General features: G+C 37.6%; 1 protein-coding gene across 3 annotated transcripts in view; it reads left to right on the top strand.

Moving 5' to 3' along the window:
• Nucleotides 1-16,162, top strand: part of LOC150081492 (glyoxylate reductase/hydroxypyruvate reductase-like) — a 240,693-nt gene that overhangs the window by 84,778 nt on the left and 139,753 nt on the right. For all 3 annotated transcript variants that reach the window (XM_090379326.1, XM_090379328.1, XM_090379327.1), the window contains one exon: nt 11,753-11,825. In XM_090379326.1, the coding sequence (XP_090235452.1) occupies nt 11,753-11,825 (73 nt within the window). The remainder of the gene's footprint in view (nt 1-11,752; nt 11,826-16,162) is intronic.

A 16,162-nucleotide genomic window follows, 5' to 3' on the forward strand; every position in this document is an offset into this window, starting at 1 on the left:
CCGGAATCCACGACAATTCCATTGTAGGAATTTAGCCATTATTTTGGCTTGGTGGGTCCATCAGGCGGCTTCCGAGGTGCTGAGGGCTTACTTTTATCAGTCTTGGATTTATCTTTTTTGGGGAAGAATGGACGCTGTCCCGTGTCCATTTCCTCCTCCACAAAGAGTTCCAAGACTGAATCTTCGGGTACCTCCTTCTGCTCGACATCCATCTTTTCTTGGATACTAGGAGGGACTTCCCCTTTCGTATTCTTTTCTTTCATAATTACCTTTGGAACTTGTGGAGCATTAGGAGGTACCGATATAGGAGTGGCAGCTGATTGGTCCTTTTGTGCAGGTTTTTGAGAGCTTAAGAGATACCGCGCGATGGGAGTGAAAGACTCCTTTGGAGGAATGGTCATGTCCGTCTGAGTTCCGACGGAACATCTCCCTGCTACCTTCTGGGCGTAGGTAGGTTTGTTGATATTCAGGGGTTTGACCGATTTCCTTGCCTCCTGGTATGATATGTTAAGCTCTGCCTTCAGCCGTTGAATCTCTTTTTCTTCTTTCCACCTCTGGCATGCTCGTGAGTAGGCCGGGTGTTCGCCCTCACAATTAATACAGGTGGGTTTTGCGGCTGAACATGCTGATGTTTCGTGGTCCTTTGCACCGCATCGAGCGCATGCAAGGACTCCACGGCAGGCCATTTGGGAATGTCCATACTTTTGGCATTTAAAACACCGTAAAGGATTTGGTATGTATGGACGCACTGAACAGTTGATATATCCAGCTTTGATCTCGTCAGGAGGTTTAGGAGAGTTAAAAGTCAGGATAACGCTCCTGGTTTTAACTATTTTTCCATCCCTTCGCGCAGTGATTCTCTTGACGGCAATGACTCCCTGTGGTTTTAATTCGGAGCAGATTTCCTCCTCGGTGACGTCGAGAAGGTCCCACTCCGAAATGACACCTCTCGATGAATTGAGTGTTCTGTGTGGTGTCACCGTTATAGGGATTCCTCCGATTGATGTTACTCGGAGTAGATGTTCGGATTGCCTGTCATTTTTAGTTTCGATTAAGAGGTCTCCAGAGCGGAGCCTCTTAACTGATTTGGGTGAACCTACTAACCCATCTAATCCTTTCTGTATAAAGAAAGGTGACATTTTTCCAATCGGTTTTTCATTGGTGGAGTGCATGATTAAAAACCGCGGGATAGGACCTGATGGTAATTCAGTTCGCTGCCTCTTATTAGCAATAATGCTATCTGATTCTCCGTCTAAATTTTCAGATAGGGACCGGGTTGGGGCCCCTGAAGAAGTAAGTTTCTCAGGATTCATAGAGTTTATTTTATTGTTCAGTGCCCGGGCTCCCCACCCACCACGGAGCCCAAAGGGACGCCCACTACCCGGCATGCAATAAATGCGCTCGGGAGTGGAACGCCAGGGCTACCCAGACACTATACCCGCACCGCCGCCAGCCTGAATCCTGTCCCTCGGACCATGAGGGTAGGGGCGTGGCATTGACACGGTTGACCCTCGCAGGCGAACCTACTAGCCGATTGATCCTAGCCGGGCCTTCCAGGACCACCCGTCTTGTCGAAGCAGGGGCCAAAGTGGTGTATTGAAGCTGGGCCCCTCAACCACCAGGATCCCCCTTTCCGAATTTCCACGGGTCGCAGCGCACGGCAAACACGCCGGATTCCATTGATGTAAGCCTGGAACCTGGGCTGTGGGCGTTGGATCCCAGTGACGCTAGTCTGGGAGTCCAGCAGCGTCACTGGGAGGTCCCCTCACCACGTACAGGTGCCCACGTCGAGGGGGGAATTCAAAAGTACATCACCAAGGGTGTCAAGACTAATACTCAAGATTTCTAAGAGGTACAAGCTAAAGATTATAATGATTTATGCACCAACATCGAGCCATGATGATGAAGAGGTTGAAGAAATGTACACTGAAATTGAGAGTCTTCTAGATGAGCAGAAAACCCACTACACTATTATTATGGGGGACTTCAATGCTAAGGTTGGAAAAAGGCAAAACAGCGCAGAAAGAGGAACTATAGGAAATTTTGGAATTGGTGAAAGAAATAAAAGAGGTGAAAGACTTGTGGAATTTGCAGAATCTCAAGGAATGTCAGTAATGAACACTTTTTTCCAAGAAAAGGGTGAACAGAAAGTGGACATGGAAGAGTCCAAATGGATTAACAACTAATGAAATCGACTTCATCCTCACTAACAGAAGATATATTGTGAATGATGTTACCGTCCTGAATAAGGTAAATGTTGGAAGTGATCACAGAATGGTAAGATGTACACTTGATATAGATGTAGGAAAGGAAAGGAAAAAACTGACTCGAGTAAATAATACAAAGGTCTTTGAAATAACAGAGGAGGAGAAAAAGCAGTATGTACTGGAACTTAAGAACAAGTTTGAGCTTCTGCAGACTGCTCAGGACCAAGATATCGACGAGGAATATTACAACTTTCTGAAAGTGATAAAGCCCAAGAAACCTATAGGGAAACAGAAATCCAAAGAAGAAAAAATTAGTCAAGAAACACTTGTCATGATGAACCAAAGACGACAAATGAAGAGCAAGAAAAACGCTGACAGGGAGAAAATTGAGTATATTGAGTTATGCAAAGCCATTAGAAAGAGACTCAGAGAGGACATAAGAAGATTTAACACAAGAAAAGTAGAACAAGCATTAAGGGAAAACAAAGGATTTAAATCAGCAGCCATGAGCAGGAATACAGAAAGACAAATGATACTGAAACTGAAGAATAGCGACGGTGTACTTATAAACAGCAGAGAAGGCATAATTCAAATAGCAGAAGACTACTATAGAGAATTATACAAAGAGCGAGGGAATCATACCAGCAGTGGGGAAGATGGATTGCAAAGTAGCAACACATACGACATACCCGATATTCTTCCTGATGAGGTAGAACATGCATTGAAGAAAATGAAGAATCGGAAAGCCCCGGGGGAAGATGAAGTTACTATAGAGTTGTTAAAATTGGGAGGAAGAGAAATAACACAAAAACTGGCAAGGCTCTTCACAAAGTGCATTAGAAAAGGTGTGATGCCTATGCAGTGGAATAATGCAATCATAGTTTTGCTGCATAAGAAAGGAGATAAATCAGAAATTGGAAATTATAGACCAATTAGCTTGTTATCCCATATCTACAAGTTGTTCACAAGGGTCATTACTAACAGGTTAGAAAGAATACTTGATGAGAATCAACCGAAAGAGCAAGCTGGCTTTAGGACAGGATTCTCAACTATGGATCACCTTCACATAATATCACAGCTAATGGAGAAAGCAAATGAATATAAAACACCATTATGCCTGGCATTCGTGGATTATGAAAAGGCATTTGACTCCATACAGCATAAGGCAATGTTTCGGGCACTGGAAAGACAAGGCATAGATACTCCATATATTATGATTTTGAAGAAAATATATGAGAGTGCTACATCCTTTATTAGACTAGACAAAGACAGTAGCAAATTTAAAATCGAGAAAGGAGTTCGACAAGGAGACACAATATCTCCGAAGCTGTTTACTGCTGCCCTTGAGGAAGCTTTCAGAAGATTAGACTGGTCGCAGAAAGGAGTCAATGTGAACGGAGAGTACCTAAACCATTTACGATTTGCAGATGACATTGTTGTCATAAGCCATGATCCCAAAGAATTAGAGGAAAATCTTAATCAGTTATGCACAGTTAGTAAGGATTTTGGACTAAAGATGAATATGGCTAAAACAAAAGTAATGATGAACAAGTATGCCACGGAAAGGGAAATAATGATTGAAGGAGCAGTAATTGAAAAGGTGGAGTCATATACTTATCTGGGACAAGTTATTAGCTGTAATAATGATAAATGGCTGGAAGTCAAGAGAAGAATAAATTTTGGATGGATAGCATTCAGGAAATATAGTCACATACTGAAGAGCAATATCCCAGTTTGTCTGAAACGTAAAATAATGAATCAATGTATACTCCCCACCATGACTTATGGAAGTGAAACTTGGGCACTCACCAAAAGAATGAAAAAGAAGCTAAGAACTACACAGCAAAGAATGGAACAAATTATATTGGGAATCAGACTGTTAGATAAGATGAGAAACACATGGATTAGGCAGCAAACTCAAGTAAAGGACATTCTTATCAAAACTAAACTAAAATGGTCTTGGGCAGGACACATAGCTCGAAGACATGATGACAGATGGACTAAGAAAATAACAGAATGGTACCCAAGAGGAGCTAGCAGAAAACCTGGAAGACAAAGGCGGAGATGGATAGATGAAATTCATGAGTTTTTGAGTAGTAAATGGATGGCCAGTGCTCAAAACAGAAGGAACTGGAAAGTTGCTGGAGAGGCCTTCATCCTGCAGTGGATTGAAAATGGCTGATGATGATGATCCCATAAATCAAGACTTTTGAGATATGTTTGTAGGATTTTTTTTTTAGATATAGAAATGCTCCTACATTTGTTCTGTGCAGTTTTGAAACACTGTGTGTACACACACACACACACTTAAAATATATTGACAAAAGTCATCAGATATATTTTACACAGTCACTTTGTTACAAGGTATTATTCGCCTAAGAACATGTAAGGCTCTAGAGTTGATGGCATATATCCAATAATTTTGAAGGGAAGTGGCTAGAGAGTGCATTGAACCATTAAGGTTAATTAGGAGTGTATCATTGGACTTGGGAGAAATTCCTTTGGATTGGAAAATTGCCAATAACCAATACATAAAGGTTCTAAGAGTGAAGCAGGTAATTATAGACCAGTCAGTCTGACACATCAGTCTTAGGGAAAAATCATGTGGATAATCATAAGGGGCATTTCAATGTTCCTTATAATTATCCACATGATTTTCTGAAACCATAAGGATACAGGGACATTTAAATAGAAATCTGAAAGATACACAGCATATTTTTTGTTAATCTGCTTTAGTGGCATCCCTAATTACAATTAGGGATGCCACTGTAATAAAAATGGTGGTACTGCACTTGGCAGTTGTAAATTTTCTGTTTTAATGTCTGGAAAAGTTTATGGGTGTTTTGTCTGAAAAGTGAGATAATGGTATTTTTGGAGTATACCAGTATCTCATCTTTTCTTAATGGGTTGCAGTACTTATTATATTAATTTTTTTAGTTTTTAATAAAAAAATAAATATTTAAAAATGCAGTGTTTCTTAAATCTTTTATTTTCAAAAAAGTAAAAGGTTCTGTGTTTCCATATTCATTATTCAAAAATAATAATGAATATTTAAAATGAATCTTTCAAAAAGACAGTTTATGACTATTATAAAATCTAACCTTGTAAACTATGTCTAAGATCTAATGTTTAATAATCATTAGATCACATGGTTTTGAAATAACTTGAACTAGAAACAAACACGATTCTGTGCTTTGTGGCATCAATAGCGGTCAGTTTTCTAGGCTACCATCACTATGAGTTAAAAATAGAAAAGTAGTGGACTATACCTGCTGGGTGCAACCATTCTACAATGCTGAAATGATAAATAAAAATTCAAAACCATACCAAGTAAAAATTTGTCTATGTTTAGGAAGGTACAGAAAATCATAGATTTTTATCTTCACCCAGCAATCAACATGAGCTTGTTATTTTCAAGTTACACTTCAGCACAGTAGCACTGATACTACAGAGTTATGGGAAAATCATGTTTAACTAACTGTTTTGACATTATTTTGTTACTTATGAGTTGGATGAAGGAAATAATTTCAATGTTGTTGATTTGGATTTTAGCAAAATATCAACTCTTACATAAATTTGGATTATGTCAGGATTGTGTATAAGATTTTAAGATAGATCATAGGGTGACTGTAGAGCAGGAAGTGGAGGGCCATGATTATTGGTTACCCTCTTCAGGTTGGCATAATGTTAGAAGTGGATCCCCTGCTGCCGCCACTACCCAAAATTGGTTCTGGTACCATGGTTGTTTCTGATTAGCATTTGTAATACAGCATCAGCCAAAAAAAATTCCCATTTCACCTATCCATTCACTCCAAAGGTTTGTCCAGTTCTTCCTTGAATCCTGTTTAAGCTATCAACTTCCACAATGACAGACGGCAGTTTGTTCCAGCAATCAACCACTTGCTGGCTAAAGGAAAATTTCCACAACATGGGTGACCAGTGCAATTTAGATTCAGTTCGCTATGACAAAAATTCTCAGTTTTGTTTTCCAGCACTGGGAAAACAAAAATGAGAGTAGAAATGTGTGTTATAGGCTGAATGACTAGAGTGGGCCAGTAAATCGGAATGTCTTATGATGGGAGGCTTTTAACTTTTGGGATATTGACTGAAATTTGTGGTTTGGTCACTCACACACTAGCAAGACTTTTGTGGATTTATTAGGTGACTGTTTTCTACAACAGCAAGTTAGAGAGACATCAAGGGAGAGCAGTACTCTTGATCTGATTTTCAGCAGTGATTCTTCATGCATTAAGAATCATCAAATAAAAAACTAGGTGGCAGCGATCACATTGTATTGATGTGGGATCTACTTAAAGATGTAACTACCATCAAGGGTAAAGGGAAGGGTTTTTGTTTTAGTAAAGTACAGTTATCTCACATAATTTTTAAATTCTATACAGTGGGATCAAATAATGATGCTACTAACAACAAATTCTAAATGGGAAGCATTCAGGGAAATAATCATAGAAAATACTAGGTGTTTCATTCCAGTTAAGAACTACTGTTCAAGGATTACACATAAATAAATGTTAGATGAGGCATGTGGCAGAGAGGAAAAATGCATGGAATGTATATGAATTATCAGCTAATACAGAAGCCTATGGTAGCTATAAACTAGTCTATAATCAAGTGACAAAGGAGGTTAGGCAAGCTAAGGCAGATATTGAGCAAGTCTGCGTTTGCTGTATTTCTCTGCAAAGAATGCAGAGAAATGCAGCAAACACTTCTTTACTTACATTAGCAGTCGGCCGGATTTTAATGTTTGTGGGCCCTAAGCACTCTCATTCTGAAAAGTGGGGAAAGAGGATTAAAATATTTCTTATAATAAATTATACTGTATTAACACACTGACTGTGAATTACATCTTTTGATGTAATGCAAGTATGAGCAGTCGATCAGCGCAGCAGCATATGCATGTGTGAATGTGTATAAAGGTGTATGACTTGTCTCATGCTTATTTTGTTAAACTGACTTGTTTCGTAGAGAGTTGAATGTGCATTCTCCTATTCAAAACAGTTGTACTCACAAATATGTACATGTGAGTTATATGTAAAGAGAGCTGTAGTAAATAGTGGAATAAGTTTGTGGTGTGACATTTTAATAGTGTGAATTTTAAAAGATGACTGATCAGTTGTATTTTCAATTTTTCTTATTCTGATCCTAGAATAATTTATTGTGTTAACTGTGTTTGACGTGATTTGAAATATGTGACGGATATATACGAAAACACAAATCTGGTTATGAAAAAAGAAAGAAGAAAAAGAAAAGGCTTTGGGTAAAATGAAAAATTCAATGCTGAAATACTGTATATAAATGTTCCAAACCACTCCTGCAATAAGCCTACTGTTTCTCAATCTCAAGATTTCAGTGATGACATTCATAGGCCTACCTCTAGACCTAGTGACAACGGAACAAATAAAAATTAGAAGGACACACTATGTCCCTAGCAGCCTATGTGTCATTAAATTTCATTACAACAACAAAGAACAAATAAAGGTCAAGTTGATATAGAATTAGAATCAGACCAGGTAGATTCCGTGCTGTCGACATCAACAACTGATGTAATTGCAAATAAGGATGAATCAGAGCCTGCAAAAAGTACCCAAAAAACATCTGTACTGTTTCACTATCAGATTTCAGTACTGATCCAGCTAAATGGATCATGTTTCCCAAAATGTGCCGTCTCAGAATTTAGAGTGCAGTTTGAAATCAGTTACCCCAGGTTCATTTGTTTTCCACTAAACTGAGGGTAACACACAGTTGATACGTTACTCTGGGATTACTGCTACCCATATGCAGTACCTTGTATTTTTCAGTGTTAAACTTCAACTGCCATTTCTCAGCCCACTGGCTTCATTTTTCTGGATTTTGTTGCAGTAGCTTACCTGATTACTGTCATTAACCACCCTGCCCACCTTTGTATCATCTGCAAACTTAGACATTAAGCCTGATATACCTTCATCAATATCATTAATAAATATTAAAAATAACGTTGGCTCAGCATTGAACCCTGGAGTTCTCCATTAATAATAACTTGTGTCCAAGAAGAGAAGTATCCATTGATAATGATGATATTGATGAAGACTACATCAGGCTTAATGTCCAAGTTTGCAGATGATACAAAGGTTGGAAGGGTTGTTAATGACAGTAATGGCAGTGTGCTACTGCAACAGGATCTAGAAAAGTTGGGCAGATGGGCTAAGAAGTGGTAACTGAAGTTTAACATTGAAAAATGCAAAGTACTGCATATGGGTAGAAGTAACCCCAGAGAAATGTACCAACTGTGTGGTACTACACTTAGGGTGATAGAGAATGAAAAATACCTGGGAGTAATTGTGCAGTCAGATATGAAGTTTTCTGAACAGGGCAGACAGGCTGCCAGAGCAGGTCATGGGGTCTTGTTAATGATATATAGGAATTTTGCTAGTAGGGAAAAGGAGGTGATTATCCCTTAGTATAAGGCTATGGTCAGGCTATGCCTTGAGTACTGTGCACTGGTCTGGGGCATCATTTCAGCAAGGATGTAGTTGCTTGAGCGAGTACAGAGAAGGGCAACAAGATTGGTGAGGGGAACGAAGGGGTCCTCTTACCAGTAAAAGCTTAAGTTCTGCAAATTTCAGCGTCTGGTGACTAGGCACCTGAAGGTGATCTGATTGAGATGTATAAGGCCTTGAATGGGTTCAGCAAGCTCAATTCTGATGGAATTCTTCCTCTTGCTCAGATTATGAACCTGAGGGGGCATAAATTTAAATTGAGGAAAGACAGTTGTAAAATAGATGTTTGGAAATTTGCCTTAGCTAGCGGGTAGTTAATTGCTGGAACAAACTTCCATCTGTCATTGTGGAAGTTGATAGCTTAAGTAAATTCAAGGAGGAACTGGACAAACTTTTAGAGGGAATGGATGTATAAAATGTTTTTTTTTTGGCTGATGCTAAATAAGCTTGCTTTTTTGCATCATATGCCTCTCTACTACTACTAACCAGTCTCTGTCTTCTGAGATTCAACCATCCATTTTTTTATATATAACAGTTACTTTCCCTTAATGCTGCACTGCCCCAATTTGTACAGCATTATGTGCAATAGTTTCAAAAGCTTTCCCGAAATCCATGTTTATGATATCACAATTACTTTTTGCATCCAGTTCCTTTGTCACTGCCTCATGGTATGGTATCTAATCATTGATTAGACAAGATCTCCCCGTAATGAAGCCATGCTGTGACTGAATTATAGCTGCACTCCTGTCTAGATGAGCTTGAATTATTCTTTAAACAATGACTCCATTATTTAAATGGAACAGAAGTTAAGTTAACAGGTCTGTTATTACTCATGACACCTTTTGATCCTCTTTGTGAATTGGAGACACATTTGCACATCTCTAGTCCACAGGGACCTCCCCCGAATCTACAGATGCTCTCATAATTGTGGATAACAGTTTGCTTACCTCCTTTGCTAACTCCCTTAATATAATTAGATAGATCCTATACACTCCAGGTGCCTTTTTTTATTTTAAGCTTCATCAATTTCATTTATGATTTCACAGTTATCACAAAATAATTTAGCTTCCTGTTCAATTTTGATAAACTTCTGGCATTCCCCTCCCTAAACAACTCCTCATGCTTGATTATAGATACTAAGCTGGGATTACTGCTACCATATGCAGTACCTTTCGTCAATGTTAAATTTCAACTGCCATTTCTCAACTCATCAGCCTAATTTTTCTAGATCTTGTTGCAGTAGCATACCTTTATTATTGTCATTAACCATCCTGCCAACCTTTCTATCATCTTCAGACTTATACATTAAGCCTGATATAGCTTCATCAATATCATTAATAAATATGGAAAACAGCAATGAACCCAGAACTAAACTCTGGGAAATCCACTAATAACATTATTCCACAAAGAGCAGGGTGGATGATCTTGAAGGAATTAAGTTGAAGGCCCATCAACCTCTCAGCTGCCCATCTCAACACCACAGCTTGCACTTGCACATAAGGCAACACAGATGCAACTCCCACTTAGACAGAATGCACTGTCCCACAGGAAGTAGCTGTTGTCAGTGACTCTATTGTCAGGGAAATGGGAAATACACTGTACAAAAAGGACAGGTGGAATAGGAACAGGGTATGTCTGCCAGGGACAAAAATTGAAGGACAGTTATCATCTTTTAAGGGCACAAAAATGGATATTATTGCATACGTTGGCACTAATGACATATTAAAAGTAGGAGATATGAGCACTAACTTAAAAAGTACAAGGCAACATTGAGAAAAAGTCACAAGTTAGGATTAATTTTGGAAGTGTCTGCAATTCTGCCTAGACACGATAGGAGGGAGTATATGATGAGAGCCTTGATAATCAGTTTAGTGCTGGATGGATTGTGCAAGGTTCATGAGGTAGATTTTCCTTGGTATGGTCTGTGTGTGTGGTACTATACTTAGTGTAGTGGAAAATGAAAAATAGCAGAGGGGTAATTGTGTAGTCGGATATGAAGTTTTCTGTGCAGACAGGCTTCTAGGATAGTTCATGGGGTTTAATCAGTGATATACAGGAACTTTGCTAGCAGGAATAAGGCAATAATTATCCCTTTGTACAAGGCCATGATTAGGCTGCTTCTTGAGTAATTTATACATGTCTGTAGTCTTCAATTTTGGAAGGGTGTAGATCTGCTGGAATGCATGCAGAGAATGGAAACAAGGGAGCAAAAGCATTCTCTTACCAAGAAAGGCCTCAGTTCTGCAGATTGCAGCATCTGGAGACAAGGCACATGTGGAGAGATCTGATTGAGGTGTTTAAAGCCTTGAATGGATTGAGTAAGCTCAGTGCCGATGGCTTTCTACCTCTTGCCAAGTCTACATACATGAGGTGGCATAAATTCAAATTGAGGAAGGATGTTTGCAGGATAGATGTGTGGAAGTTTGTCTTCTGTCAGTGGGTGGTTGATTGTTGGAATAAATTTTCATCTCTTGTTGTGGAAGTGTGTAATTTGAATAAATTCAAGGAATAACTAAACAAATTCTTGGAGTGGATGGATGGGTGATGGCAGTTTTTTTTGGCTGATGCTTTGTAAGCTTGCGTTCTTCAGTACTACTAAAACTCATACTAATGTGCAAATTTGCTCTACCATGCATTGTGTATTACCATATGCTCTGACATATTGGTGGATATAAGTATATATCTGCTAGCCCTATAACTATTTTTTTTGTTGATTATTTGGATTCATTATTATTGATTTTCTGCAGAAAATCATCTGTGAAGTGATAACATGCAACACTAGCAGTCTATCAATAAAAAAGGATAAAATAAATTTTCATACATATTACAGTATAATTTTTGGAATGATTAATTAATTATTGGAATTTTCAGAATTTTTATATAGAATATGCCTGCATATTCTAGATAATTCAGATAATTTCATTTAAACTTAATGGAAGTTCACTAATAATATTTTTAGTGTTCAAAAATGAAATGGGTGTTACTGAATTTGTAAAATTTACTTTGAAAATAACATTTTTTATTAGCTAATAGATTGAAATTATTTTGAAGGACATTCTTTAAGAGTTATTGGAACAATGTCTGTTGGATATGATCATATTGACATTCCAGAATGCAAGAAAAGGTAAAAAATTTGAATATTTTTCAATTTGAAAATAGAAAATTTAAGTCATAAATACTAGATGAAAATAACTTGAATAAAATTTTATTTCAGTAGTTTTGAGGATGTTTTTTTATAGAAATGTTTAATATCAGATAAAATAATTATCAGTGGAATTTTAGTATTAAAAATATTCATACAATAAAATATAAATAATAAATACTTGCCAGAATAAATTATTAGGAAATTGTCTTTAAGTATTTCTTAAATATAGTTTTAAAAAAATAAGTAAAATTTATGTTTATACTCTAGAATGGCCACATAGAGTCAGAAATGTTTATTACAATAATTTAGAGGAATTTTATCATGTATTGTGGCATCATGCGTATCCAAACCTGTGGTTTGTGTAACACCGTGTACTTGCACATTACTGGTAGCTGCCGGCCGGGCTAGCCGGGTGGGTAAAGTGCCTGCCTGGCAACCCAAAGGTCGCGGGTTCGATTCCCACCTAGGGCTTGGATCAAAGTACTGCAAAAATCTTGGGAGATGCATTATGGCCACAGAAGCCTATGTGCCAACAACTACCAAAAAAAAAAAAAAAAAAAATACTGGTAGCTACATTTCGTACGAAAATGCATAATTAGTACTGGCATAATGATGCAAAGAAACAAGCTTATACAGGATTAGCCGGAAAAAAAAAAAAAAAAAATCTGATCACTTCCAATAATTTGTCAAGTCATTTTTTAACTTTATTCAAATTTTACATTGCCACAACACTAGAGGGAAGTTTGTTACAGCTATCATTTACAGCCTCTTGCAGAAGGAAAATTTCCACATATCTATTTTGTAACTATCCTTTCTCAATTTAAATATATGCCCCTTTGTGTATATCATCTGAGAAAAAGTAAGGATGCTATCATCATTTAGTTTACTTAACCCTTTCACAACCTTAAATATTTCAGTAAGATCTCTACAGATGCCTCATTTCCAGTTTGCAGAACCAAAATCTATCAAGCCTTTCTTTTAAGAATACTTCTTTTTGCCCTGCCCCAGCTATTTTGGTTGCTCTTCTCTTCACTCTCCAACAAATTGAGATTCCTCCTAAAATAAGATTTTCAATTTGAAATCATGGAAAGGTGCTTATAATCTTGAAAGCTACTAGGCTTTTCATGCCAACTAAGAAATACTGTTCAAGATTTAGGCCTAAATGGATGTTAGATGAACTAATGTGGCTCGTGGCAGAGAAAAAAAAATGCGTGGGATGCATATAAATTAGCAGATGACACAGAAGCCTATGGCAGATATAAGCTAGTCTGTAATCAAGTCACAAAGGAGGTTAAGCAAGCAAAGGCTGATTATGAGAAATCCTTAGCAAAGGATGCAAAAGAGAACAACAACAAAGACTTCTTTACTTATGTAAACTCTAGAAGAAAGGGAATTAATCAGATTGGTCTACTTAATGTTGGTGGTTTGACTGTTGATAATCCTGCTCAGATATTTGACAAACTGAATGAGTATTTTGCATCTACATTCACACATGAGGAATTCTGTAAGGAAGGGGAGGACAGAAGTTTACTAAACTCTAACAGGGAGCTAAAAATGATTTTGTAATAATGGAGAGCAAAGTGGAGGAGAAATTGTTGAAGTTAAACATAAAAAAGGCACCTGGGGTGGATGAAATCTATCCAGTTATATTGAAGGAGGCAGCGAGGGAAGTTAGCAAACCTTTAGCCATAATTATGAGAGCATTCTTAGATATGGGATACAATTACACATCCCCATGGACTGGGGATGTGTAATTGTATCCCATGTCTAAGAATCTAAGAATGCCCTCATAATTATGGCTAAAGGTTTAACTTCTGTTCCGGGGAAAATAATGGTGTCACTGGTTAAAGAAGTGATGCAAGATCACCTAGACAAGACTGCAGTAATAGTTCAGACACAGCATGGGTTTGTTAAGGGGAATCCTTGTCTGACCAATTTTATTGGATACTATGATGTGGTCACAAAGGAACTGGATGCAAAAACTAATTTTGATATCATATACTTGGTTTTCAGGAAAGCTTTTGATACTGTTGCACATGGAAGACTGCTGTACAGATTGGAGCAGTATGGCATTAATGGCAAGTTGCTGCAATGTATAAAGGGATGGTTGAGTGGGAGATGGCAGAGAGTGGTAATAAATGGACACTGCTCTACATGGACTAGTGTTATTAGTGGAGTCCCCCAGGATTCAGTGGCGGGCCCATTGTTGTTTTGTGTATTTATTAATGATATTGATGAAGGTATATCAGGCTTAATGTCCAAGTTTGCAGATGATACAAAGTTGGCAGGGTTGTTAATGATAGTAAAGACAGTATGCTACTGCAACAGGATCCTGAAAATTAAGGTAGATGGGCTGAGAAGTGGCAACTGAAGTTTAATATTGACAAATGGAAAGTACTGCATATGGGTAGCAGTAACCCAAGAGAAATATACCAACTGTGTGGTACTACACTCAGGGATGTGGAGAATGAAAAAGACCTTGGGGTAATTGTGCAGTCGGATACGAAGTTCTCTGAATAGTGCAGACAGGCTGCCAGAGCAGGTCACGGTGTTTTATCAATGATATATAGGAATTTTGCTAGTGGAGAAAAGGAGGCGATTATACCTTTGTATAAGGCAATAGTCAGGCCACACCTTGAGTACTGTGTACAGGTCTTGAGGATGTCGAGTTGCTAGAACGAGTACAGAGAAGAGCAACAAGATTGGTGAGAGGAATAAAGGGGTTCTCTTACCAGGAAAGGCTTAAATTCTGTGAGTTGCAGCATCTGGAGACTAGGCACCTGCGAGGTGATCTGATTAAGGTTTACAGGGCCTTGAATGGTTAGAGCAGGCTCAGTGCTGATGGGATACTTCCACTTGCTCTGATTAAGAACCTGAGAGGGCATAGATTCAAATTGAGGAAAGACATTTGTAGAATAGATGTGTTGAATTTTGCCTTTAGCCAGCGGGTAGTAGATTGTTGGAACAGAGTTCCATCTGTTGTTGTGGAAGCTGTGATAGCTTAAAATAAATTTAAGGCCGAACTAGACAAACATTTGGAGTGACTGGATGGGTGAAATGGGAAGGTTTTTTTTTTTGGCTGATGCTCTATAAGCTTGCTTTCTTGCATCATATGCCTGAACTAATACTAATGCTGGCGTTTCCCAAACTTTTTTAGTCACGGAACACTTTTTGTCTCACAATATATTGACGGAACACTTTTCATCTCAAAATATATTTATGGAATACTTACGAAACACAAGTTTAGTGGGAGCCAAAGAACTGTTTTCTAATATTTTATTACATATGATACACTGTGCATCAAGAGCATCTTTATTTCCAACACATATAAAGTGGAAATTCAAATAACTGCCATCATACTTTTGTTTTGGTCTTTTATTAGTTGGTTCCTGTTTTTCACTTCGGATTTTTGAGGAAGAAAAGGTTGCTATTGTTCATCCTCACTTTGAAGTGTGACAATATTGTGTTCGTTTTCATCGACCACAGTTGCGCTACTAGAAGTACTTGTTTCTCATTTTAATGTTCCTTTTTTCAACCACAAAACAAATCCATGGTCATTTATTTTAATAATATTAATAATATAATAATAATAATATTTAAAAATATTGATAATTTTCAAAAAAAATGTATATAAGGAAGAGAGTTTAGTTATGATATCGGTTCGCTTTCCCCTCTCCTTCAACCTGTGTACTCCAGGCTAAATTACATACAAATGGCATATTAGATCACCATATTGTTACTTATTTCATAATGTCATTACCTCTATGCATACTTCTCTATGTAGAGCCCGCCAAAATAAAGTGTTCCCTGGTCTATTTGATTATTAGTCTATGCCAGTATATTTATAACCGAAAAAAAAAATAACATTAAAAATTATAACGATACAAAAGTGGTGTATGCTACAAATATGCAAAATTTTAATTATTTTATTTTATTTTATTTTATTTCTTTAATTATTAATTACAATTTTTCATGGAACACTACTGGTCCGTGGAATGCAGTTTAGGAAATGCTGCTATATATCATCGGCAGAACCCCATGAACTGTTGTAATAGCCTGTCTGCACTGCTCAAAGAACTTCATGTTGAATTACCTCCAATTCTTTTTCATTATCTACGGCTTTAAGTTTGGTCCTACCCAAATAGTGTATTATTCTAGGATTCATTTTTTTTGAAAATACACAACTTTGCATCTCTCTAAGTTGTTCCTCAATTGATATTTTTCAGTCTAGTTTATATGTATCTTCTTGAAGTAGCACACCCTGATCATAGCTGTTAACATTCCAGATTTATAATGGAGACTGTTCTTTTGACCCA

The sequence above is a fragment of the Mastigoproctus giganteus genome, chromosome 8 (genome assembly GCF_048544385.1).
Source record: "Mastigoproctus giganteus isolate SK-2022 chromosome 8, ASM4854438v1, whole genome shotgun sequence".
In the NCBI taxonomy this organism is placed as follows: Eukaryota; Metazoa; Arthropoda; class Arachnida; order Uropygi; family Thelyphonidae; genus Mastigoproctus; species Mastigoproctus giganteus.